At 36.8% G+C, this 26,303-nt stretch overlaps 1 protein-coding gene and 1 long non-coding RNA gene across 3 annotated transcripts in view; one reads left to right on the top strand and one right to left on the bottom strand.

Moving 5' to 3' along the window:
* The window catches only part of LOC309661398, a 461,885-nt gene that overhangs the window by 205,187 nt on the left and 230,395 nt on the right, over positions 1 to 26,303 (bottom strand). The window lies entirely within an intron of this gene.
* The window catches only part of PRDM5 (PR/SET domain 5), a 219,351-nt gene that overhangs the window by 105,303 nt on the left and 87,745 nt on the right, over positions 1 to 26,303 (top strand). For both annotated transcript variants that reach the window (XM_082462852.1, XM_082462853.1), the window contains exons 9-13: positions 1,374 to 1,458; positions 2,687 to 2,844; positions 16,716 to 16,809; positions 20,161 to 20,321; positions 23,480 to 23,573. In XM_082462852.1, coding sequence (XP_082318978.1) covers positions 1,374 to 1,458; positions 2,687 to 2,844; positions 16,716 to 16,809; positions 20,161 to 20,321; positions 23,480 to 23,573 — 592 coding nt within the window. The remainder of the gene's footprint in view (positions 1 to 1,373; positions 1,459 to 2,686; positions 2,845 to 16,715; positions 16,810 to 20,160; positions 20,322 to 23,479; positions 23,574 to 26,303) is intronic.

Below are 26,303 nucleotides of genomic sequence, written 5' to 3'. Positions count from 1 at the left end.
GTGCTGTTTTTCTGAGGAACCATAGAACTCTCTGGACCTTATATATCCCCTGATCAAGATTAGAAGCCACTACATGTAAGCAGGGGAATAAGTCAGATTCTAGTGGAATGATGTCTTTCTGCTCTGTCTTGTTTGTTTACCTTTTCTCTGTTATTCCCAGCTGAGTTTACTGACTCACGAAGAATCAGACCTGACAGAAGCAGAAGGCAGTTTGGCAACCTCAGACCTGTCATGTGGCTGGACATAGGCTTAAGGCACAGACTGCAGACCAGGGATCTGTGAGCCTCGCCCCAGCTTCCGTTTTCCCTTCCTGGTGCCGTCTTTTCACCATTCCTGCCTTGAGTTCTTCTGTGGTCACTTAGATCAGGGGAGCTGTTTACCCGTCCTCCACTCTTTACTCATTGCTGTACCAGTTCAGGGTCTTCTGCCTTGACTTTCACTCTGTAGTGGCCCTAGATATCCTGCAAGGATAACCACAGCATCTTGGCTTCCTGCAGAAGGACCTTTGCTTGTCTGGGGTTTAGTTTTGTGAGTGCTACCTTTAATGAGGTTGAAGCAAAAACAGGACCTCACCAAAACCATTTTTGAATCTTCAGCAAAACAGTATGATGCTCTTATTCATTGGGATGATCAACATTTCTAATATAAGGCTTCTTGCAACAATTCCTTTTAGAACTTTTGTGCGTTGTTACTGATAATAAGCTAAGCTTCTGCTTTTCATACCGCCTATTCAGTTTCTCTGATTTAGTGTCTGGGAGGGAAAGAACTCAATTTAATATTAAATTGTAATATTTATTTAGCCAGTCGTTTGCTAAAGTTATGCTCCTCCCCCTTATTATTATTTTTTTAAATAAAACTAATAAAGTTTTTTATTGTGGTCCTTCTATCCTGTGAGAGTTTTGCGGTGAGCTAAATGCTTTTCAGAATCATATATCTCCTTGTCTTTAACATTAATTAATGTGTTGTTCTGTACTACATATATTTCAGTTTAAAGTAGTGTTGACTACTGTAAAGGGAATATTTTCACTGGCAAGCTGCGTATTTCCAAGTCTAAATTTGTGCATAACAGAGACTTAATATATACTAGGTATAATTTTTTAGAGAGTATAAATTTATTATGCACTTTAAAAATAGGTCAGCTGTTTTACATATTTAAATAACGTGCAGTCTTACATTTTTTTAATGATATGTTTCTACTAGGTAACATGTTCATTGCATTTTCAATTTATGTAGGATAGTGTGAATAAATTAGGGCTGAATTATATAGTTTGGATATTTCAATAGCAACTGTCCACATGTTTATACTTTTACTTGAGCTCTACACAGTTTTTGGCTTTGATAGTTGACTTAACTGTCAATTTAACCTTTTGCAGATTCATGAGATATTTGATTGTCAAGAATGTATGAAGAAATTCATTTCAGCTAATCAGCTGAAACGTCATATGATCACCCACTCAGGTAAAATACATATTTTTCCATTTGTATTGAAATCACTACAAAAGATTCACCTTGTCATTTTCAGGAACTCTGAGAGTGGTAATCAGGAGACCTGGTTATTAGTTCCAGCTTGGCCATTGACCGGCCATGTGATTTTGAACGAGTTACTTAGCTTCTCTAGACCTCAGTTTGTTTCTGAAGCAAATGTGGTTGGACTAAATGAAATTGAAGATCTTCAAACTCACCATTTAATTCGTTACCTACTCCTCCTTGAGCCTCAGTTTCTATATTCTTCATCTGTGAAAAGATATCCTACCTTTCAAAATTGCTGTTAAGGTTAAACGAAGTCATCTATGTACCATGCTGGCAGAGTGTCTGATATTTAGGAGCGATTCAACAGTTATAGTTCCGACATTTCTAGATATTTTCACATTCTAACTAAGGAACTAATAAATGTTAGTGAGAAATTTATAAATACGTTTTGAGAATATAAGTTTTTAAAGCCATAGTTTCATTTTAAGCAAGTTTGAGTAATAGGTCTGTTACACAGACTTAGAAAAATTCAGCTCTGAAAATAACTTTTGCTTTATGAAGTCTCTTTTCTAGAGTTTAGAATGTCTGTACTTTGAGACTATTTAAGTCAGAATGTTTTTGAGTAGCTACTTTATCTGGAGAACAGGTATAGATATTTTGGCAAATGAAAACGGAAGATCGAAAATGGTGGATCGAAAATAGAAGATCTGGTGGCCTTCAGATATGCTTTGTTTGAAAAAGTTGTCAACATTACATGACTATTGTATAAATGTGGATTTTACCCAACAACCTAAGTGTGTAGTTTCTGCTGAGAATTGGAAGCTCGGCCTGTGTGGGGTCTGTTGGCCCAGCAGGAGGCAGGTCTGTCCTTTACCTTCATCACCGTCAGGCCACTCACCCTTTGCATTCGGAGTTGTGACCCTGACTTGAACTCATACCGATCAGCAGGTTTTTCATCTGGAAGTAGGATTTCTTCCTTGAATTTGAACTTCATCTTTATATCTAAGCTACTTTATACATTTAGTTTGCAAACAGGTCAATAAAAGAACAAACCGCTGTTTCTTTTGTGAATAGGCTCACATATCTAACAGATGGATTGGGTAATAGATTGTTTCAGTTGTTTGGATCCATAAGAAGTAATACAAGGTAAGGCTGTTCTCCTTTTTATCCTTTACCTTTATATAGAGATGAGATTGTCTCCACTCATTTTTCACAGAAAAACGACCCTATAATTGTGAGATTTGTAATAAATCTTTCAAGAGGCTCGATCAAGTGGGTGCTCACAAAGTAATACACAGTGAAGACAAACCTTACAAATGCAAGCTTTGTGGAAAGGGATTTGCCCACAGAAATGTTTACAAGAATCACAAGAAGGTAAAAGCTTACTAATATTGTTATAAATATATGTATTTTTGCTGATTTCCTGATACAGTTACCGATTGTTTACCTTCAAAGAAGATTTTGGATATCCGAGTCATGCTGTACATATGAAATAATTGGAGAAGATCTTGCTTCTGTTTTCTAACCACTCACTCAGGCCATAACCCCTGTGGCCTTGTTTCCGATGTGTATTCTCTACCGAAACTGTTCTCCTCACGAGCAGAGTGTCATCCAGTGTTTTCCAGCGTTGCAGTAACTGCAAAGTCTTCTCTTCCTTCTTTCTATAAAGTTTGACACTCTTGCCCACGTTACCTTTTGGAAATGCTCTTCATCTATGGCACCATTTTAGTGACTCTGCTAGGTCTTCTGCCAGTTTCTCTGAATGCTTCTTTGTTCTCTGAACCCTCCCCCAGGGGGTTATCCTGGATGCTTTGACTGTAGGCCTCTTCTATGTTCTCTGTGTCAGCTATATCCATGAATTCTGGTACAAACTCTGTACTGATGATTTCCAAGTGATTTATTTTGTTAATCCCAGCTCTCAGACACAACATTTGCCACTGTTTTTTTTTTTTTTTTTTTTTTTATAAATTTATTTATTTATTTATTTTTATATTTATTTTTGGCTGTGTTGGGTCTTCGTTTCTGTGCAAGGGCTTTCTCCAGTTGTGGCGAGCTGGGGCCACTCTTCATCGCGGTGCGTGGGCCTCTCACTGTCGCGGCCTCTCCCGTTGCGGAGCACAGGCTCCAGACACGCAGGCTCAGTAGTTGTGGCTCACGGGCCCAGTTGCTCCGCGGCATGTGGGATCCTCCCAGACCAGGGCACGAACCCGTGTCCCCTGCATTGGCAGGCGGACTCCCAACCACTGCGCCACCCGGGAAGCCCCGCCACTGCTTGTTTGATACCTAACTGGGCACCTTTTGGCCTAATGTATTTAGCACGCTCCAGATAACTTCACTTTTGGAAGTTTCTGTTAATTTCTGTTAATGACAAAAGCATCTAATTATCCCTGTCTCTTTGTTTAATATTAGCCCCTTTTTAGAGTTAGAAGCTAATTCTTAAAGATTGTACCCTCTACGTTGTCCTATCACCGTCACAATCATCCATTGCTTTACCATTTCCACATCCTGATCATGGTTCATCTTCATCACTTTAATACCCATCTCATTCAGCCTCTTGTCACTTATCACTTCCCACTTATTCAGCTGACTAGATAAATCATCCCAAAGCACAACTCCATCACTCTTGTACTCTAATATTATAAGTAGATTTCCAGCACCTCTTAATATATGATGCTCTACCCTGTCACTCGGAGTTCTCTACACCGTGACCTCAGCTTCCTTTTCCAGCTTTGTATCCTCCTATTTTCTGCATGAGACATATCAAAAACAACTCAGCATGACCTCTCTAACTTCTCCCCTCCCTCCTTTCTAGCAGTGCTCTCTTCAAATTACAATCTCTTAGTTTCGTCTATTGATTTTTGTTTGCATTTCCTACATTTACCTTTACTCAAGTTCTTGTATCAGAAAGTTAGTTTTATCTAATCTACTTTGTGTAGATAATAATAAATAATGTTTGAATTGAATTCAGAAAATGTGTGCAAAGATATTCATTGTCTTAGAAGTGTATGTTTAAATTTGTGATGTGATAAATATTTGCTGATTGATTTTGGTATATTGTAGGATGCTGTTAAACAACGTATATATAATGTATTTTCAAATAACTTGTTACCTTTTTATTTGCAATATTCCATTGGAATTATAGTTATTTCAGTATTTATTGGGACTTTACAAACACATCATTTTATCTCTTTAAATCATTTAAGAAGTTATGATATCAGTCTCAGCTTCAGTCTAAAAAGAAAAGAAAAGGCAGATTTACGAAAGAATAAACAGGATTGATTGATGGTGTACCAAACCATCTCTGCCTAATTTCTTGCTGACCGCCCTTATGTTTAACTCAAGGATTATATGTTCAGAGGCAGGACCACATTCATTACTGCTGCATTAGAATTACATGCCTATAAAAAATTATCTGGCTAGTTTCCTGCTAAGTCTCTGGAACCCTCTTGCTCCTTTCTTTGATGAAACTGATCTACCCACATTTACGAGTTTTTCACAGTTTGACTTATGTTATATGCCGTATGGGAATTTGACACAGGATCCTTGCACCATCTCTCATACCTTTAATCATAAATCATGTGAAAGTAATAATGATGCCTTGGGAAGGATGGAAACAACGATACCTGTAATTTCCAAAGTGGAAGCACATTCAGTCCTTCTCTGCGGGCAGTTGTGCTTCTCACTGTGTTATGATCCTAGCGTGTGTTTGGTATGGTTACATGAAAATGTCTAAAATACTTTCCAAGAGTTATGGTGAAAAAAGCAAATCAACTTTTTCTTCCTTCACTATTCATTAGTGGCCAGTTCCAAACCTAAAAAGTAAGGATATGCAAGGAAAGCAGGAAAAAAAACCACTAAAAGTCAGACCCATCTTCATCATGTAGCGTGACCAAAGGTTGTTATTTTAAATAAATTATTCTTTGGGGTTTTTGATTATGTAACTTGTGCATTTCTATTATACTTATTTGGTTTATTTTGGGGTCAATTCTTTTAACATTTAAATCTGCTTGAAAAGGAAATATTTTCATTGTGATTGACAATAGGGCGTGAAATTTTGAAGGAGTGATTTCTGTTTCTTAAACTTAATTACTTGTTTCGTCATCTTGCCAGTTATACAAGCTCAGTAGGTCAAAATTAGTTTTTCTTTTCCCTAATCCTTTCTGACAGTGATTTAACCTGATTCATAGCTGTATTTTGTAGGATCTAGTTAAATAAAGATTGTTTATCTGGATCCACCTATATTCTGTGATCCTTTAAATCACAATTGGACAGACATTTCAGAACCGCAGGAAACAGAAATTAGTTAATTAGTCTTCACCCTCCATTTTGTTCCCTGTCAGATTTAAAGCAAAGCCAAATTGAGATGTGTATAGTGCTGTCCTCCTCCTGTGATGGGTGTGGTGTCTAGATGGACTGAGCCATCTTGGATCCTGGAGCTGGCACTACTTGCTTGATGACGGGAATGAGTACTGAGAGGTTTTGTCCTGATTAAGTCATGAACAAGCTCCTGGGGGAAAGAGCTGTGTCTATTCGGATAAGAGACCTTTTTTCCTGACCTTTACATAACCTTCAAGGAATGAACATTAGAAGCCGATGAGGAACTCTGGTCATCACCTCTCCTAAAATAATTCCGTTGGGTGTCCTCTACTAACACCTCATCCAGTGATTTCCAAATTCTGGGCCATGACCACTTTGTGGGTCTTGAAATAATTTACTGGGTCATGAATAGAATAGAACAGAACAGAACAGAATAGAATAGAATAGAATAAAAAATACAATAGAGAAAATGAGAGTAAGGGTCATTTAATGAAATAACACACGTGTGTGCGTGTCTGTGTGTATGTGTTAGATTTTGATATGAAAATTATCTTTTTGGTCATGATCAAACAGTTTGAAAGACACTGCAGGTCAGACGTTGTGCAGGTGAGATTTTATTAGACCTTAAAGGAAAGGACAGGTCTCTCTATAAAGAAATCAGGGATTAGGTTCTAAAACCATAAAATATGGCATAAATTTTACGTAATAAAAAAAATCTTTGGCAATCTCTGAGGAAGGTGCCAAGTTGTAGATTGAAAACCAGTGGCTGAATAATTCCATCACAACCACTTTTTCCTTCAACTTTGCATCAGATTTCTCTTCTTCAGGTGGGTTGTAGGTGAAGTAGTGGGTGGTTCATTTAAGGTGGTATATGTCCAGAATTGCCTGTTTTTGTGTTCTAGAAGCACATTCACAAGGATGAGCTGCTCACACTAAGAGGGACGTGCATGTAGGAATTGAACTTGACAGAGGAAAGTAACAGATACAGATGTTTCTCTGAAGCTCACTTAGTTAATGGCAAATTGCTTACTCTGTTTAAATTATTTTTTTAGGTGGATGATGGGATGGCATCATACAGTTTCTAACGTTAAGCCCCTTATTTCTCGTACTAGACAATAACCTTTGAAGATAGATGCTGTACTTTAATTCATGGCACCTGTTGAACCACATTGTGCTTTGAACGTGGCAGACATTTTCTGAATGAATAAAAATTCATGAAAAAATTATCACAAATAAATAAGACTTAACGTTCTTAGTTAAATGGTAGCTATAATACGAGGAGTGATTTCTCTAAATCTATATTTGCAGTATGTATTGCAGCATTTTTCCCTTTCTGAGCACTCTCTTTCTTGACTTTATGAGCATATTAGTGATCTAGTGATACACTGAAAAATCATTGTTGTATTCCTTCTGCACTGGGTTTATCAGCCCGAGATATCTAAGAACTCTTTAAACCTTTCATTTGAAGACACGGCACTGTTCTAATTTTCTGAACCCTTTCCTGGCTCTGAGGTAGTTATTTCACATGTAGCTCACTTACTCCCAAATCAGTGATGGCCCTTTGTCCCCTGAGGAACTTTAATAGAGGAACCTGCCTCCCAGCTTGCTTCTACTTCCTCCACTCCCCCAACCCCCAGATTATGATTGAAGAGCCATCAACTAAAGACTATGCCTTGGTGTTTCCCTGAACCACAGCCTTGCTGTTGCTCTTCAGAGCTTTCTTCACCCCGGTTCCTGTGGGCACAGGGCCTTGCCTTCCAGATCTCTAGCCTCTGACTCTTGCCTTCGCCTTAAAGCTTCAGACTGACTCTTACCTCCAGAATATTGCCTTTGTTCTTTGCTCTTTACCAGCCCAGCCCAACCCAGGGGTTGAGCTCCCTTTACTTGACCCGCCTGATCAAGTGCACACCAGTAGCCTTCTTAAAACCGCAAAGGGAAAGGTTCTTTATTTTTTAGTTAATTTTGTTTTCCTTTTTTTTTCCTTTGTAGTAGACATCTTATGAAAACAAATCCCTAAAACCATACATGAATGCATGGGTAGTCAGTGATGCAGCTTAGGTTAGAACCCCCGGCACCGGCCACCTTCCCTTCTGCCTACCACGTTTCCAGGCCCCTTCCCAGTGAGTAGCCTCTGGGCTTTCTCAAGTATATTAAAAAACTGTACACGTTGTTGTACAAATTATTTGTTCATTATTACCACATCTACTACCATATTCAAAGGCAGGTGATCGTAGTAACTGGAGGATATTTTGTAGTCTGAGTAAAATTCAGTTTTTATCCTCAGCGTAATGCCGTTGACATACTTTAAGTCACTGTAACGGGTTGGAATAGGGAAGATTAGAAATGGGAAGGTGCGAGCTGGAGGTGGTTGGGTGGCAGAGCTGGGAAGGTGGGGGGCAGAAGGTGGGAAGGGTGACCATCGGAATGGAGAAGAGAGTGTGAGAAGAGACTCCAGAGTGTTAGGTTGGATGGGGCGTTTTCAAATGCTGTAAGTACAGAGCACCTCCTTCGTCACCCTAGTAAATCGTCAGGAACTTCCACGTTCCACACTGATGTTTCTATGGAAGCAGATGTTCTTTTTGGGTGGAGCTTGGAGAAAAACACAAGGTCTCAGCTCCCCGTCTGGGAGAAAAGTATATTTAAATGTAAATGGTTTTATGACACAGATGTCATTCAGGAACTGACTTCTTTGCCTTGACATTATGACTTGGAGAGCATTTCAGGTAGGTTCATATAAAGCTACTCATATTTTAAGACCATTACTATTTTGATACTTCAGTGAACATCCTTTTACATAAAACTCTGTAACTTTGCCAAGAGTATTTATGCAAATAGATCTTAGGTATGGAATTTATGGGTCAGATATTAAGTTTACTTTAAATTTTGATTGCTCCTGCCCAACTGCCTTCTGAAAAAGCTCTTATTTTCACTTAGTAGTGATGAAAGTACTCCTTTACCTGTGCCATCACAAACATCTGTGTTATCAGCCTTTTTTTTTTTTTTCAGTCTGAGAAGTGAAAAGTGATGTTTCATTGCATTTTAGCAATGGTGGGTGAAATTCTATTCTTTTTATGTTTTTTTTTTCCCATTTTTCTTCTGAGAAATGCTTGTAGGTACTCTTTGTCCTTTTTCTACTGGCCTATTTAGCTGTTTTCTTATTGATTTCTAGGAGCTCTATAGATATTATGAATATCAATGCTTTGCTGTTTTTGCTTCTAATATTTGTCCCCATCTATCAACTTGCATCTTTTGAATAAAGAAGTTTTACATTTTTATGTTTTCAAGTATGACATGGATTATGAGTTTTATGGCTTCTGAGTATTTATAGCTTCTGAGCTTTAAGTCTTATTTAGAAAACTTTCTTATTCCAAGATTATGCAAATACTCGTCAATGCTTTTAAAAGTTATATCTGTTTCTTTTTTAATTGGTATTTTAATCCATCAATAATTTATTTTTAGGTATGGATTGAAATATTGATTCATACCACTGCTATCACATTGTTGAACGCCTCTCGTATGAATCTATTTTTGGACTCCATTCTGTTCCATTTAATCTGTATTCCCTTGCAATGTCAGACTGTTTTAATAGTTGCGATTTATAATGTCTTTTAATATCTGTTGGACAAGGGCTCCTTTGTAGTTTTCCTTTTTCAAAATTCGTTTACATGGTGTTTTGGGAAGATTAATGTTAATAGGCAGATGTCTTATCACTGCTTCCTTTTTATCTTCCTGGAAATCAGTGTCATATATTAAAAAGCAGCTCTTCACAAAAATTCTTCAAATATACCCTTGAATGGTTTGGTTCAGAAATGTTCAGGATAGAAAAAGCAGGAAATAAAAACAGTTCATTTTCCTCTATTATCATTAAATTAATTCTCCATTATCAGTATATTTCTTATTTTTTTCATGTATTAAAACATGTTATTTAGTATAACATGGAGATCCTTCCCTTGTCCCTTTCATTTCTATTCTACCTGAAATTCTACCAAGTTTGGTTGACTTGTTTCTCAGCCCAAAGGATCTATTAGAAGAAGACTAAGTGAAAGAGGATTGGGAAAAAAAAAAAAAAAACCTCAGGTTAGTCATAGCCAGAAGACTTGGTGATGGTTTGTTACACCCAGAGAAGACAAAAAACTTTAAAAATAAACTGTGACTCATAGAGCATAGCAAATGGGGGAGATTTAGCATGAGGGCAGGAAGTGTACTTATGTGAACCCTCAGTAGACAGGGTAATGAATTTTAAATGATGTTGACAGTCTTAGGGAATAGGTAGTATAAATTTGGAAGCTAAGTTAAAATAAATGGAAAATTATTACGTTTTTTAAAAAGAGACACTCTTCTCTCTTCTATAACAATTTGTATCAAACTAGAAAATGCCACAAACCTGAACCAATGAAAACTAGAACTGTACAAATGAGAATTGTATGTTATAATTAAAATATGCTGACGTGCAGTATTTTCAGTAAAAAATAAGCTTTGAACCCAATATCACATATTGGGTGTTTTATATTTAAAATTAGAAACTAGAATCAGTTTAGAATCAAACTCTGATCTTTTGACTTTGTTTGCATCTGTATTATGTTGAAAATAGATTTGTTTAGTTTTTATAAGGGTTTCAATTGAGAATATGTCCTCTGGCCATGTTGACACTTAGATAATTGGGTGGTGGTTTAAATACACGCACACATACACACATAGACATTTTACTTTCTATCTATCTATTCCAAATATTTGGAATCCTATTCTCATCCTATTTCCTATTCGTTAATTTCTAGGGATTTATACTATAAGAAAACTATTTCCTGTTGAAGGACTGGTATTAATTTTTAGAGTAATTTTTGGATAGGACTGGAATTGATCCATTGTTGTTTGCTTGTCTGTTTGTAGTTTAGGAATCTGCACTCGTTTCTCTTTGGATGGCACATCAAGTTCAACGCAAGATTACCAATTTCTTTAGCCATCTTGCCTAGCAAACAAGTTATCCACTAAAGGAGCTAGTATAGCTGCTATGATGTGTTACATAAGACTTATAAAAGTTAGGAGGCCTACTTTTATGCAGAAGATTCTGCTTCACATTATTGTGATGCATCTGAAAACTTTATCTTCAGTAGTGAAGCTACAGGTGTCTGTTATCTGGACAGTTTGTGAAGGGACATGGTTACTGTCTCCAGATATTCAGAGAGCTGCATTTGGAAGCGAGAATAAACTTGTTCTGTGTGGCTCTAGACTAGCTGTAGTAAGTAGTGGCCATGCAGAGGCAGAACTTCTAAATGAATGGTCAGATCAGCTAGCCTGAAGAGTCATGTGTTGAAAGCAATGTTTGCTACAGGCATCCCTGGTTACAAATATGAGATACCGTCTCTCAGCAGTATAGTAGGGGGAAAGCCCCCTGAGCTGCCTTCCAAGGAAGACTTCATCTGAAAGCCTATGATTATTTCTTCTCTTAGCAAATCCCCTTTGCCTTGATCAGGGTATTACAGTTGGCCCTTTGTGTCTGCGGGTTCCACGTCCACAGACTCAACCAACCGCGAATGAAAAGTATTTGGAAGAAAAATTCCAGAAAGTTCCAAACAGCAGAACTTGAATTTGCTGTGCGCTGGCGACCATTTACATTGTATTAGGTATTATAAGTAATCTAGAGATGATTTAAAATATACGAGAGGATGTGCATAGTTCATATGCAAATACTATGCCATTTTTTTGTTTTTGGAGTATAATTGCTTTACAATGGTATATTAGTTTCTGTTGTATAATGAAGTAAATCAGCTGTATGTACACACATATCCCCTCCCTCCTGGACCTCCCTCCCACCCCACCCCGTCCCCCCATCCAGGTCGTCACAGAGCACCGAACTGAGCCTCGTGTGCTTTATAGTATGTTCCCACTAGCTGAGTATCCTCGGATTTTGGTATTCTCCGAGGTCCTGAAACCAGTCTCCTACAGATATGGAGGAGGAGTGTCCTTAGGGCTGCGGGGACTTCAATAGTTGGCCCCTTGAGGTTATGGTTTTGTACTAATGAGTTGTGGCTTTCAAGCAATGGAAAGGTTGGGCTGGCTACTCAAGGCTATACTCCATCTTAACTTCTCTGTGTAGAATGAGCTACCTTTTTCTGTACTGAGCTTAAAGAAACTGATTTCTTTGGTATTTCTCCAGTTTCTGTTCATTTTTGTGAGGAGGAGTCCTTTTCAGGAAGCCAGTTGTAAGTCTGACAGTAAAAATTTAATCCACAGACCTTGTAAACAGCCAGACGACACACATTTTATAAAGCCTTAGGTTTATTATGTGACCCTGTGGGACAGTAATATACTTTTATACAGACTTCAATAATGAGATTTTTTTTTAAAGAATAGTTCTAGCACATGTATCTCTGGAATATTTTTTCCAATTTTATTTTATCTCTACTTATTTCCCCTTATTTCTTTGTCATAGTTTTCTTGTTTTGCACATGACTGAAAGAAGAAATGTCATTCCAAGCAATATTGCTAACTGTGGAGCTGTATATATTACTGATAGTCAAAGTTATTTTTAATTGTGAATGGGCCTGATGAAAATGCAAATCTGCTCTCATGAAATTAGCATTTGGTTTGGTTGGCTAGAAGTGTGATAATTTGTTAACTATTGTATAAAAATTATGTTGTAAACTTTCTGAAGCATTCTTGAGACATTTTACTAGGTGTTACAGGTAGTGCAACACATTTTCTTATGTATTTTCTACATCTGCAACAATAATCAGACATGGTGCATAAAATGATATATTTCATAGTGCTAGTTCGTGGACTAGTTCATTTGTTACATCAGCAGATATTGGTGTCGCAGTGCTTGGCATTTAAAAGGAGGGTGTTCTGGAGCTCAAGGATAATGTGATGAATAAGTCAGTGGAAAGTTTGGAACCCTGTAGAGATGAAAAATTGAAGGATAAGACACCTTTTAAGAGGGTTAATTTTATTTGGTATTTGTAAAATATATCTTGGAGACAGAAGTCCTCTATCCACAACTTGCAGGTATTTCACTCCCACCTTACTTAAATGAGATTGAATGCTGAGACTTTCACAAGTCATGCAATTACAGCTCCGTGGTGTTGGGTGCTGGAATCTTTTTGACAAAGTATTTATTCACCTGGCTATGTACTAACAGCTTACTGCTTGAAACGTGCTACTGACTTCAGGTCAGTATCTAGAAGTTGTGGCTTTGGTTTGGTTAACATAGGTCTAAGGCATTATGCTGTCCCAAGTTGTTTAATCATCAAGCAACTAAATCATATCCACAAGTTGTTTTGTCCTAGATTTGGAAAAAGAGAAAGAATGGGTTAGGGTGGAATATATTTTTGGAAGATTAAAGCAACCCTGTGTTCCAATTTGGATGCTCTAAAAATGAAAGAGTTTCTTTCTTTTTATAATGATATTGTCTACTAATTGTAGAAAATTAAAATATCAAAGAAAGTTCTAGAGAACAAAGCAAAAACTCTGTCAAATACCACTGTCCACTTTACTGCGAAAACCCTCCTCAGTGTTTTGTAGAACATCTTCCTAGACCCTGTTCTATGTGAGTATGAATGTGCCATAAATGGTATTCTACTATATAATGCTTTGCATTCGGCTTTTGACACTCAAAATATGTGATGGAGACTTTTCCATATCAAAGAAAAAATATATTTAGTAGTCACTAGAATTTAGTTAACTAGGTTTATAACTGTCAGTGGGAATTTAAAAAAAAATTCTTTACTTTTTAAAAAATATTGTGCAAGGGAATTCCCTGGCAGTCCAATGGTTAGCACTCCATGCTCTCACTGCCAAGGGCATGGTTCAGTCCCTGGTCGGGGAACTAAGATCCCACATGCCGTGCGGCGCTGCCAAAAAAAAAAAAAAAAAAAAAGTGCAAAAATCAGTCTGATATATTTCTATAAAGGGAATTGGTTAGTCAGGAGGTCTATGCACAGTTATCATTTTGGTAAATAGAGCCACACTGCTTCTCAGAAAATTTACATTCCTCATTACCAGATGTGAGATTGCATGTTCTTACCCTTCAGACAACACAGAATGATATCTATTTTCTTCACTTCTGCCAGTCTGATAGACCATAGATAGTATTTTGTTTTAAATTTTTCATTCTTTAATTGCATTCATGGCTTGAAGTATTAATACTGTACATAATCTGACATCCCCATGTTTTATAGCCAGTAATCCAGACTTGAAATATTCAACTGCCTGTTGACATCTCTTAATAGTCATCTGAACTTGTCCAAAGTCGAATCCCTTATCTTTTACCCAGACTTGTCTCTTGCTTGCTCTTTCACATATTAGTTAATGGCTGATCCATCCTACCATTGCTCAGGTCGCAATTTTGGAGGCACGCTTGCTTCCTTCTTTCTGTGTCTTATGCTTCATACCCAGGTCTCTCTGCAAAACCTGTTCACTTTCATAATAGACCCAGAAGCCTCTGACTTTTCTTCACATGAGTGGCTACCACCCTGGTATAGGTCTTAATCACCTCTTGCTTGGTTTATTGCTATTACTTCTCTAGTTTCTCTGCTTTCCCTTGTCTCCCTACATCCTGTTCTCAACACAGCCACCTTAGCATCCTGTTAAATGCCAAGTGAATCATGCCTGTTATCTGCTTAAAACCCATTAGGGAGATTTTATATTTCTCTCAGTAAAAGACAAAACTCCTGCAATGGCCAACCAAGCCCTACATGATTTGCTTCTCCCGTTTCTCCACCTTCTCCCATTTCTGTGCCGCTTCCACTTAGTTCACATCACACTGGCCTCCGTGGAGTTTCCTGCCTAGATCACCCAGAGGGAAACCTGCCCCTGTTCCCCCAGTGCAATCAGATCTTCTCTCAACTGTCACCTTCTCAGCCAGAATTTCCTTGATCACCTGTTTAAAATTGCTACCCCATTCTCTGAAACATTTGCTGTCCTCTTTCCCTGCTTTATTTTTCTCTGTAGCATGTATCTGATATTTTATCATTTGTTGATTGTTCCTCTCTCTCTGCTAGTGTAAGAGCTCCACAATAGCAGAGACATTTGCCTTTTTTTCCCCAGAACTATATCCCCAGAATATAAAATAGGACTGGCATGTAGCGGCCTGAAGTGCATATCATAGACTTGGCACAAAATAAATAATCAATGATATTTTAAGAGTGCTGTTTGGAGGAGAGTCCTTTGGCCCCTTTGGGGGAATTTTTATATTATTAATTTGCTATAACTCTTTATATTAGTAATTTTAAAATTTTGGTTTATGTTGCAAATATTTTCTGTGTCACCGAATATTTTTGCCTTGCAGTTTTAAATTTAATTCTCTCATCTGAGTACCCGGTTTTCTGCCATGCTTAGAAAGCCTTTTCCTACTCAAAAATTATTTAAATATTTACTCATATTTTCTTGTATATTTAGTGTCTTATTCTTCACATTAAAAAAAATATAGCTGAATTGAAATGGGATTTATCCCTTGTAATGGGTGGGGAATAGACACAACTTAATTTTTCCTGAATATCTATACAGTTGCCTCACAACCATTTACTAAACAGTCCACTGTTCTTACACCAATTTGAAATGCCATATTTTCCTATACTAAATGCTCATATATCTTTGGTAATGAAAGAAACCTACTCTTTGTTCTATGTTATTGATATGTTTATTCCCACCTATCATTTTCATATCGCTAACTAAATAGCACATTTGAATATCTGTAGTTTATCCTGAGTTTTAAATATTGTTCCTCCCGTCCTTTTTCTATATTTTTTGCAGTCGAAAACAGTCATGATAATTCCTTTCTCACTAACATTATGTTAATAGGTAATATTTATATCTTTAATATTATAGTGTCCATTAGACTAAGAAAATGTATAACTCTGTATGCTGTGAATAAAGTGACTTTTCTTTAAATAATTCCCTTTATTTTTATACCACAGTTATCATAACGTAACCCATCAATTATATGATTTGCTTTATTTTAATAAGAGAACATAGTTCAGTTTTTTACATATTAGCATTTATGAGCATTGTTATCTCGCCATCCGTGGTAGAATAGAATTTTATTTACTGATTTGTGCCAAATGGGTTAATCCTGATGTGTAATGGAAAACAGGTGAAGTGAGTAAGCTGTTTTTACTGTTTTGTTTTTGTTTTTGATTTTTAGATCTAGCAGGTGGATTTCTGTTGTTTCTTGTTTACACATATATTTTTCTGTCATGTGATTAATAGTGCTTCCTACATCTATGCTGCTTGACATTTGGCACGTTACTGAAACTTTTTGAGCCTTAGTTTTCTCATCTATAAAATGGAGACACTAATAGTATTTTATTTTTCAAATTGCTGTTAGAATTAAGTGAAATAATTCATGTGACGTGTTTAGCATAGCATTTGATCCAAAATAAATATTTAATTAATGATACCTGGTGTTAATTATAACATGAGTAAATGTTCTAGTTTAATTTAGGGGAAAAGCAGCACCTAGGACTGAAAATTATTTGAAGTTAGTCAGTGAAGTTGAGGGAAAAGGGTGGAAACAGCCTCCCTTATGCAGTTTCCTTTGTCTGTGTTGAAAATGTTGTACTGGCATAAAGTCTGTCCATTGATAAAGGAGGTTTAGTCTTTAGAGAAATTACGTATCATTTCACTCTGCAAAGTAGATTCTGAGAAATCTCAATGTGTATTGAGATTAGCATTTGCGATTATAGGAGCAATTTCCTTTACTGTTTATCAAGTTTATAATTAATTAATGTGAGAAGTTAAAAATACAGTCATTTTTCTCCCATGAACACAGCCTATTTGTGTTTCCAGTTTTATGGGGGAAGAATGTCACCAGAAGAACAGGATATTGTCCACCTTCCTCTCTTTCCTGGTCCCCATCATGAATCCAGGCTCCAATTATTGTAATGACTAGTTGATTCTAGAGAGTCCTGACTCACTGTTTCTTTCCTCTGCAGACCCACTCTGAAGAGAGGCCTTTCCAATGTGAGGAATGTAAAGCTTTGTTCCGGACCCCATTTTCTTTGCAGAGACACCTGCTCATACATAACAGTAAGTCGCAATCCAGGCAGTTGAGGGCCAAAGGGATTATATCATATTTTGTTCTTATAACCTTTGAGAATGTAGGCATCACAGAAGCGGACCTGTAAGTAGTTATGCAATCTGCTTTTAGACTTAAAAAGGACTGATAACTGCCTTTCACCTTTTCGTCCTTTATCCTTGATTTATTTTCCCACAGTAAGATCAATCATTTTATGAGACATTTTATTTTATATCATTTTTTCCCACTATTTAAAGCTGTGTATAAAAACATGTTCAGTAAAGTGTCTTTGAAATTTGTTCTGAAACACGTGTTTGTTCCCTTTTAAATGTAATGATTAAGGAAACATGCCTGACTCTTTAAAACATGCAGATATCTGGCATGATTTTATTAGCTCACAGGCTTTTAAAATTGGAAAGGGTCGGAGTAAACATCTAATTTAACCTCTTCATTGGAGGGGAATTGAGAAAATTGAGACTCAGAGAAGCACAGTGACATACTCAGGGTTGCACAGCACTGGGGTAGCATCCAAGCCTGTTAGTCCAGTGTTTTTCCTGCCTACTCCACTGCCTCTGATTTGTTACTTCTTTTGGCAAGGGAATTTTTGGTGGGGGTAGGGGGGAATTAAGTTATTCACATACATACCATGAAGTCTGTCTTACCGTGAAGTCTGTCTAGCAGTTACACTGAGAGCTGATTTTAGAATACCACAGTTTTTAGCCATGTCACTTTATTCAGAGAAGAAATTGTTATTGCTAAACAGAGTTTTAAAGTGGGTTCTGTGTTCAGATGTTGAAGTAACCAGAGATTTACTACTTTATTGTATCTAAAGTTAAATAAAAATGGTATAGCATAAGTAATACATTTCTTCTAATTTGAGTTGTTTAATCAGTAGAACATCCTCTAACATGTAGTTTCTAATGCTTAATTTCTGAGGAAAGCAAAACAATCTTGACATTTGATTGTACAGATAAGATAGTATCTTGGAAGAAATTTTCTCTGGTCAAGTCAAAGTATCTAAAATGCAAAATAATAAAGATACTTAAGTTTTTATATTTATTGAGTGGTAATGATTGTGATGAAATGCGTCTTTTCCTATAGGAAAGACAGTGCTGAGATCTCATGTCATTCTGTATTCACCTTACAGCTCTGGAGAAGTTGTTAGCACCACTTTCCATTTTCCTTATAAAGAAAAGCTATGCATTTAAGGAATAAAATATGTCATGTAACAGCAGGAATTTCCATCCCATTTCACTGTCATTTGATTAAGAAAATGACCAAAATAGGACAAAAGACTAGATCTTGTCTTATACAATAGGAAAGTTAAAACCCATTTAACTTCAAAACATGAAGATTGTTTTAGAAACTTACATCAGCACTGTGGCTCCAAATATGAAAAATAAGTTGTCATAATTTTTTTGGAAATTATTGTTATTTCCTAATACACTGAAAACCAAAAGGCAGGTTACTAGCTAGCTTCTTGGTTTTAAGATAGGGACAAATCCTGATAAATTTAAGGTAAAGAAATCTGATAAAATCTCGTATCAGAATTTTAAAGTTCTGATAAACTTAAAACAAAAAAATCTGGAATTAAAATATGAAAGAAGAAAGGTATGGACTTCCTTGGTATAGCTTGAATAAGATTTTTGTACATGAACCAATACTTTGATTCACTCAATAATTTAATGGAAATAGTTTGATAGGAGCAGTCGTGGAGTATTTTTTTCCAGTGCCTGAATAGATTTGGTATTATTAACATTTACAAGTTTATGTCACTTGTCCTTTTACTCTCACTGGTTATACATTTTATACAAATATCAATAAAATTTTAAATAAATCTAGAAAGATATATGAAGACAAACTAGGTGACAACAATAACACCCTGCAACAAAAAAGCACAAAGGCAACATATAAACACAATTCTCAGAGTCTATACAGTTCATGCATGGTTTGGTGTGACTTGGTTTCAAGTATCGAATTTCAGCAACTCAACAGCTTCCTTAGAGACTTTAAGAGAATTTAAAGAGCCATACTTCTGTTTGAAAAGACGAAGGGAGGGTAATTTGCCTTTTCCTTTTTGTTTTCCTTCTTCTTGTCATTCCTTCCTTAAATTTGGTGTGACGAAATAATAGTATCTTCACATTTCGAAATTTATGTTAGTTAAAAGGAGGGAAGGTAGAAGAGCTTGGTTGAAATTGAGGTAATCTCTTATTTAGATGTAGAAAGTTACCTGCATATTTTGTCTCATAGTGAATATAATTTTTGAATCTGTGCTATTATAATTGTTCTCTAAAAAGGGAAAATATATGCAAATACTAGTCTGTCTTTATACAGGTTACATATGTTTTATATCTTTCTGGGAGATTCACTCTCTTCTAATTGTGTACATTGATCACTTAAAATGGACTTAAAATGGACTTTAGTCATAGCATGGTATGAAAGTTTAAAAAGTCCCGTAAACTCCCTAAACATAGCTTCTGGAGTTGCTTTCCTGCAAGCCTAGGCTATTTGATGGGAAGGTGAAAACCCTCCCAGGTACCCTGTCCGGGATGCATTCGGAAGTCGCTGTGTCCCACCACGTGTCCCCTGCTCGGGAAAGAAAAGGGGCCTGAGGGCACTGCCACCCTAGGGCTGGGGGGCCCTTTGAGGGGCTCTCGGGTAGAAAAGGGTAGTTGCCACTCTGGGTCCCCCTGCCCCAATCCAGCTGCCTCTTTGAGAGGCAGCCCCCAAACAGTCTGAGAGCCTGGAAGTTGAAGCGCTTCCCTAGCCATTTCACAGCAGGCCAAGGACTGCATTAGGGGGCCTCCAGACCAAGTTCCTGAGATAGTGGAGTTGTAGCCCTCTCCTGTCCCGGGGTGAAGGATCTGCTCTGATGTCCGCCTTCGGGGGCTTCCCTCCAGTTTACTGCCTGTGAGCCAGTTCTGCCTCTGCCGCTGAAGGCCAGAGGGAGAATGGTGGGGTGAGGGGAGTTCAGGAGGGGCCCCAAAGGCAACTCACTCTGCAGAACAGAGACCTTTTGTCAAACTCAAGCCCCTGCCTTAGAAATACATACTTTTAAAGAAAATTCATGGAACCTTTAGAAAATTAGCTAATTCAGTCCCCACATTTTCCAGTTAAAGGCACTGAGAATCTATGAAGGTTAAAGGACTCTCCCTCCCCCCACCTGATTCACACAGGGAATTAGCAAATATGGAACTGAACAGTTGTTGGAACAATGACCTTTTATGGTTGTGATAAATTGTTAGAGCTGTGAAGCTGAGTTTTTGGAGAAAACAGCAGTAGATCTGGTACATATGAGGGGGCGTTAACAGCACCCTGCTGTTGTGTCTGTGTTTCTCTTCTTTGACTTTCTCATTTCTAAGGTGAGAGGACTTTCAAGTGTCATCACTGTGATGCTACCTTTAAAAGGAAGGACACCTTAAATGTTCATGTCCAGGTGGTTCATGAAAGACACAAGAAGTACAGATGTGAGCTGTGTAATAAGGCATTTGTTACACCTTCAGTGCTTAGAAGTCATAAGAAAGTAAGTGGAAGCCTTCCGTGAGTTTGAATGGATTGCGTATTTTAACCATACAGGCGTGTATGTTAGTTATCATGTGATAATCAATTTTATATGAATTTATCAACATATTTACTCAAAATGACAAATAAGAATCCCATGATTGATACCAGCTCTTTAGCAAATGTCTGTTTTCTTCATTTTATCAGAAGAGAATATATTTGTCATATGAAAGCAAACCTAGATTTAGGTATGGACGCTACACAGTCCTAAACTATGCTGATAGATGGGTCATACAGTGTCCTCGATGAATGGGAGCTTTTCGACTTTACACATTTTTGGATTAACGTAGGTTCCTTTTTTAAAGATATTGAGTAGAGCTTTAATAGTTTTATTTTTCAAAGCTAGTTCAGCTATCTATTGACAAGTTATTAGACTGACTTCTTCTAGGATTAGAGTGGTCCTTCTTTATCTTGCATCCCTAGGACCTAGGGAAATTCCTGGTACAGAACAGGGACTCGATAAGTATTTGCTCAACTCGAATAAAATGATGTTCATTACTGATGGTGATTTGGAGATTATCTTATTTGTGTTATGCTAATTACCTCCAGCAAATCAACAGGTTATTTTTACTTGTTGATTAAATACATTCTAAGTATATTTTTTAAATAGCAAAATTCATATTATAACTAATGCAGTTGAAAGTTTTAACGCTGACTTCAGAAATGACTATGAAGTGTGGTAGTTCTCTGCTGCTCAGCGTGTCCTGCCTAGTGAATGTGAAGTGGCTCCTGTGTTGTTATGACTTTTATTTTGGTACCTGTCCATAATACAGCTGTTTCAAAAGGACTGAACTGAGTAACTTTCTTTTCTTGTATCTTTAATGCTGATTAATAATGATACTGTCTTCTCTTTTCAAAGCTCTGAATAGAATAATCTTTCAACTTTCTTTGATTGGATTACTTTTTCATGAATTTAATAGACTTTTGTTGTGTTTTAATCAATGAGGGAAAGTATAGTGAATTTTCAAGAAAGATATAGTTGTTTGTCTGCAATAACAGATTATCATAGAATATATTTTGCAGTGCATTGTTCATTTTTGTCTCATACATTTATCCAATATTCTCATAGTGATGTTTCCATGCTTTCTTACCGTATTTAAGATTTTTTAGTGTTATACTTTCAATATCTTTTAATACCAGCCAATCAAATGCTGTACCTAATAATAATATATATTTTTGAATTAAGCCAAAAAGAACACTTTCATTATTTTAATTAACATTGCCGTAATGTCCTTTAGTTTGAAACTTACATTACTGAAGTACTATAAGTAACTGAGTATAAGTAGGTGAACAATGAAATACTTATGTAGCAGCAAAAGAAATCCTGTGGATTTTATAAAGATATTACAAATAACTTGGTAGTTTCCTGTTTGGAATAATCCCATGTTGTAATAATAGATGTATACAATTCCTAAACAACCTTATATTAATCAGGGAAGAATTACCATATTTTATCCCTTCTGTCAGGGAGTGAGAAGAACACAGGTCTGTTATATGTTAAAATGTTACACCATTTCCTTTAAACTGAACCATAATGTGGGCCATGGGAGTAACAGCTCTTGCTGAGGTGTAAAGAATGTATAACTGTTTTGCGTAAGAACTTGTAATGAAAATGGCAAGTTAAGTGCTGCCAAATGAAGAATCCAGGAGATGTTTGTTGTAGACAGTATCACTGGCTAGTGTGGCTGTTGATTAGACTGTATTCCTCAAACTTGAATGTAATATAAATCTTTTTCAAGGGAAAAAAAAATCTAAAGGACACTGAAGTTGACTAAGATATTTCATTTATAACTCTTTTACAAATTACAAATATGATAGTGTATATCCAAATATAGATTATAATTCAAATATGAAAATTTATAAATTAAATATCAACCAATAAGGTTATAAACCAATTATATTAAAGTTAACAATTGATTTAATATGGAAGATGAGAATGTTTTGCTAAGTTAGTGGTTCCTCGAGGTTGTCGGGTTCTGACACAGTTATCCCACCCTTTTTTCTCTATCCCAGCTGGCCTGTCTTTCCTTTCTGGGGACACATCATTTTTAAAAAACCTTTCCTGTTCTTTCTGCATTAGCTCATGGCCATTCAAATAACAATACTTGCTAGCAATTTGCGTAAAAACACAGGCAAACTACAGGTCCTGGAAGTTCTGTTTTGTGACGGTGGTGGTAGCCCAGATGACCCACTGTATGCTTTTATTCATATTTCGGTTACCATTGAAGTTAACAGTTCTAAAAAGGGTCTGAGAGAATGTGCAGGTATCTGAAGTAATTGCCTCCTTCTCGTCCTTTTCCCTTCTCCTAAGTTTGAAAACCAATGGGACTTGAGAAGTAGCTCTGCCGCCTCATTTATTGGAATGACCTATTTTGATGTTGGTAGAAACTCTGGTCGCCTGATGAGATTGTGAGACAAGTTGAAAACACTTCACCTGCCTCCTTTTTTGGGAGAGGTCACTCTTTTTTTCTTTGAACTCTCTAACATTGTATTGAAACTGGCTTTGATGATACTCATTCGCCTTTTCTTGTGTGGTGGTTTTATGCCCAGGTTAAAGGTATTGAAGGCAGCAGTGATCTTTCAGATTGACTGGTCAGTTAACACCTGCTGATTTTAAAGATCAAATCAGATTTATATTCCTTTTTGCTTTGCAGTAAAATCAATCCAGTCTGACAAACATAATGCAAGTAACAGATTACTTTATTGAGATTAATTCTGTCCTCAAGCATTAAATACACACAAAGAATGTGAAAAATGCTTCTAAGGAAGTGTTTCTTGGCAGCAGTCAAGGGCAGCTGTAGCCCCATTTTGATTATGTGGTTTTGTTAACATACACTGGTTTTGTATAACTTAATCATTTTTAGATGGGGGCTCCATAAAGGCTTAAAATGTAAACTGCAGAGTTATTTTCAAATTAACACTAACGCATGATTCTGAGAGGTTTTTTTGAACCAGTGGGAATAACCATGATAAATTGTTTAAAATCTCATTGTGATATTAAATCATTTTAAAGGAACATAATCCTGGGAAAAAAAGGATTTACTGTTGTCAGAGACACTTAATCATTTTAACCTCGTTCTTTATATTTGTTCTCAACCTTTATTATTCCTTTCCGTTTAGACACATACAGGAGAAAAGGAGAAAATCTGCCCATATTGCGGCCAGAAATTTGCCAGCAGTGGTACCCTGAGAGTTCATATCCGTAGCCACACAGGTATGTAGATTGTAATCGGTGATAAAAACAACATAGAGAAATCAAATTCTTCCAAGAGAAGGAGTTTATAATTTTACAAAATGACTCCAAGATTAAGAATTAATCTTGACTGTTTTCTCTCTTGTAAAGTTTTATAGCATCTAGTTTCTTACTCTAGAAAAATTTTGAATAAGTACACTTTCCCAAACTAAGTTAAATATCTAAAGTAGAAAATGATTAATGTTTGGTTGTGAAATAACTGTGATTTACTTTATATACTATTCTAATAGATGGAATAGGGTGTAGCAGTTTTATAGAAGGCTAAGGGCCTCCTCTTAAAAATCCCTCCTGTAACTCGCATCAAATGTGGCCTTTTAAAATGTAGAAAGTCCTTGGAATGTGGCTTGAATGCTATAAGATTTTATTGGATGCAAGGGTGATGTGACCATAGTATCTGTTATGCCACGAATTGCTTCCTAAAGGGTTTTGTTCATTTCTTACAACTTCCTGTGTAATTTCTCCCATGAGAGAGGGCTGTGCCCTAGTGAAGGGTGAATGAACAGCTAAATATTCTTCAAAGAACTTTGTTTGGGTTTTATCTGTCATGTAGAGAAGTTCTTGAAAAGACTTGAAAGAATACTCTTAATTTTGATAGCCAGATTATTGTGTATGAATCTTAAGTGGTTCTCAGTAGCTGGACTGAGATTGGTAAACTGTGTAACTGGATTAAATTGCTGAAGCTTTTTATTCAAGAGCCGTAGTATCTGACTTTCTTTATCATTGTGTCCCTAGCTCCTAGCTCAGTGTTTAGCACAATAACTGTGTTGTGAATGAAGAAATGTTAGTTTAAGCAGGTCAAAGTATAATACTGTGATTATTATACAGAGGTGGAGAAAAAAGGGCAGCCATGCAGCATAATTTCTTTTTTTTTTTTTTTTTTTTTAGAAATTCACGTTCTTTTTTTATTTATTTATTTATGGCTGTGTTGGGTCTTCGTTTCTGTGCGAGGGCTTTCTCTAGTTGTGGCAAGTGGGGACCACTCTTCATCGCGGTGCGCGGGCCTCTCACCATCGCGGCCTCTCTTGTTGCAGAGCACAGGCTCCAGACGCGCAGGCTCAGTAATTGTGGCTCACGGGCCCAGTTGCTCCGTGGCATGTGGGATCTTCCCAGACCAGGGCTCGAACCCGTGTCCCCTGCATTGGCAGGCAGATTCTCAACCACTGCGCCACCAGGGAAGCCCCATAATTTCTTATTTTGGAAATTTTCTGGCTAAAGCTGAAAAGCGTAGGTCAACTTAGTAGTTGTCATCTTAGAATAGCCTCTTAAATACTTTCAAATGAAACATATAACTAAGAACAGATCAAGCATTATACATGATGGCTGTGGAATAATGGGCGCCCTAAAGAAGGAAAGGAGATCTTCTTGACCAGAAGTATCTAGAGAAAGTGAGGCTTTCAGGACAAAGTCCACTATGTGTAGCAGAAACAGAACACAACAAAAAGAAAAGTAGAGAGAAGCAAAAAGAAAAGGGCAGCAGAGAATCACGCTGAGGACAGGTAGACTTAAAATAGTGCCAGAGACTGTTAGCACCATGTCCTGATTGTACAGAAGAGGCAAGTAAATGATGAAGAGAGAGGAGAGAGAGCTCTGAAGTCCCAGGCCAGCCCCGGAACCTAACAGTGTAGTTTTTGACGTCAGTGGGCACCACTCTCTTCTGTGTATTGGGGGCCGTGCGGAATTGTGGCAGACATGGTTAAGGGCGAGAGTGAAATCAACAGCCTTCCATTCTGGATCCGTAGTTCTTAGAAGACGTCTTTGTGCCACCCTGAAAATGTAACTTACAATTTGCTCCGCAGATTTTATGTCTGTATGTGTGTGCTTGTGCGTATAATTTGTATATGGAAGGAGGGCAACTAGGAGATGGGGAAAGTGTATTATTTCTGCGTATCATAGTAATAAGTTTAGAGTAATGCCCTGAGACATTATCATGTAATTGAATTATGGTTGATAATAGTGTGTTTTTAAAAGGCAGTGATTATTGTTCAGAATGCATTAAAACATGCATTTCAGCATAGAAAAGATGACTCCAATCATAGAACACTAGATTATTCAAAATAATTCCATCCTTGAGAATTCCATGTGCCTACATTTTATTTTACTTGTAGACGATAGGCAGTGGAGAAGAATAAACTTAAGCTAGTAATTTCTTCTAAAATTTTAATTATTATCCGCTACAAAGTTGCAATAATAAGAAGATTTTTTTTGAGCTCCAAGAATTCTCTGTGATAAAAGCATTAATAAATATATGTAGTTTTTTTGTTGTCATGTTATGTTCTATAGTATCTGTAATCTAAAGATATTTTTAAAAATTCAAATCTTTTTTATATGATCTGGTTATTTAAATGTTGTACAGGTTCTGGTTTATTGGTTTCTGATCAAGAAAACTGGCCACCTAAATTCAGACAACAGTGCTAGGGCACAGTCAGCCAACATGTATGTTTAAATAAGTAAAGTAAAAATATAAAGGTGGCCTATGTGTTTATGTATGTCCACACAAATAGTTGTATAATTATTTATTTACAATTATTATTTACTTATAACTGGATTTTTCTGTTTAAAATCAGACTCATTTCATTTTCACATTTTACAATTCTTCTTTGAGTTATTTTGATGTGAAGCCTATGTTTTTGGTGACAGTTGCCTGGCAGCATGGCTGGGGCTGTATCTGAAGTGGTCGGTGTCAAGCAGCAG

This window comes from Balaenoptera physalus (assembly GCF_965194825.1).
Source record: "Balaenoptera physalus genome assembly, chromosome: 5".
NCBI classification, from domain to species: domain Eukaryota; kingdom Metazoa; phylum Chordata; class Mammalia; order Artiodactyla; family Balaenopteridae; genus Balaenoptera; species Balaenoptera physalus.
The sequence above is the reverse complement of the archived record's forward strand: the minus strand, read 5'-3'. Positions and strand labels throughout refer to the sequence as shown.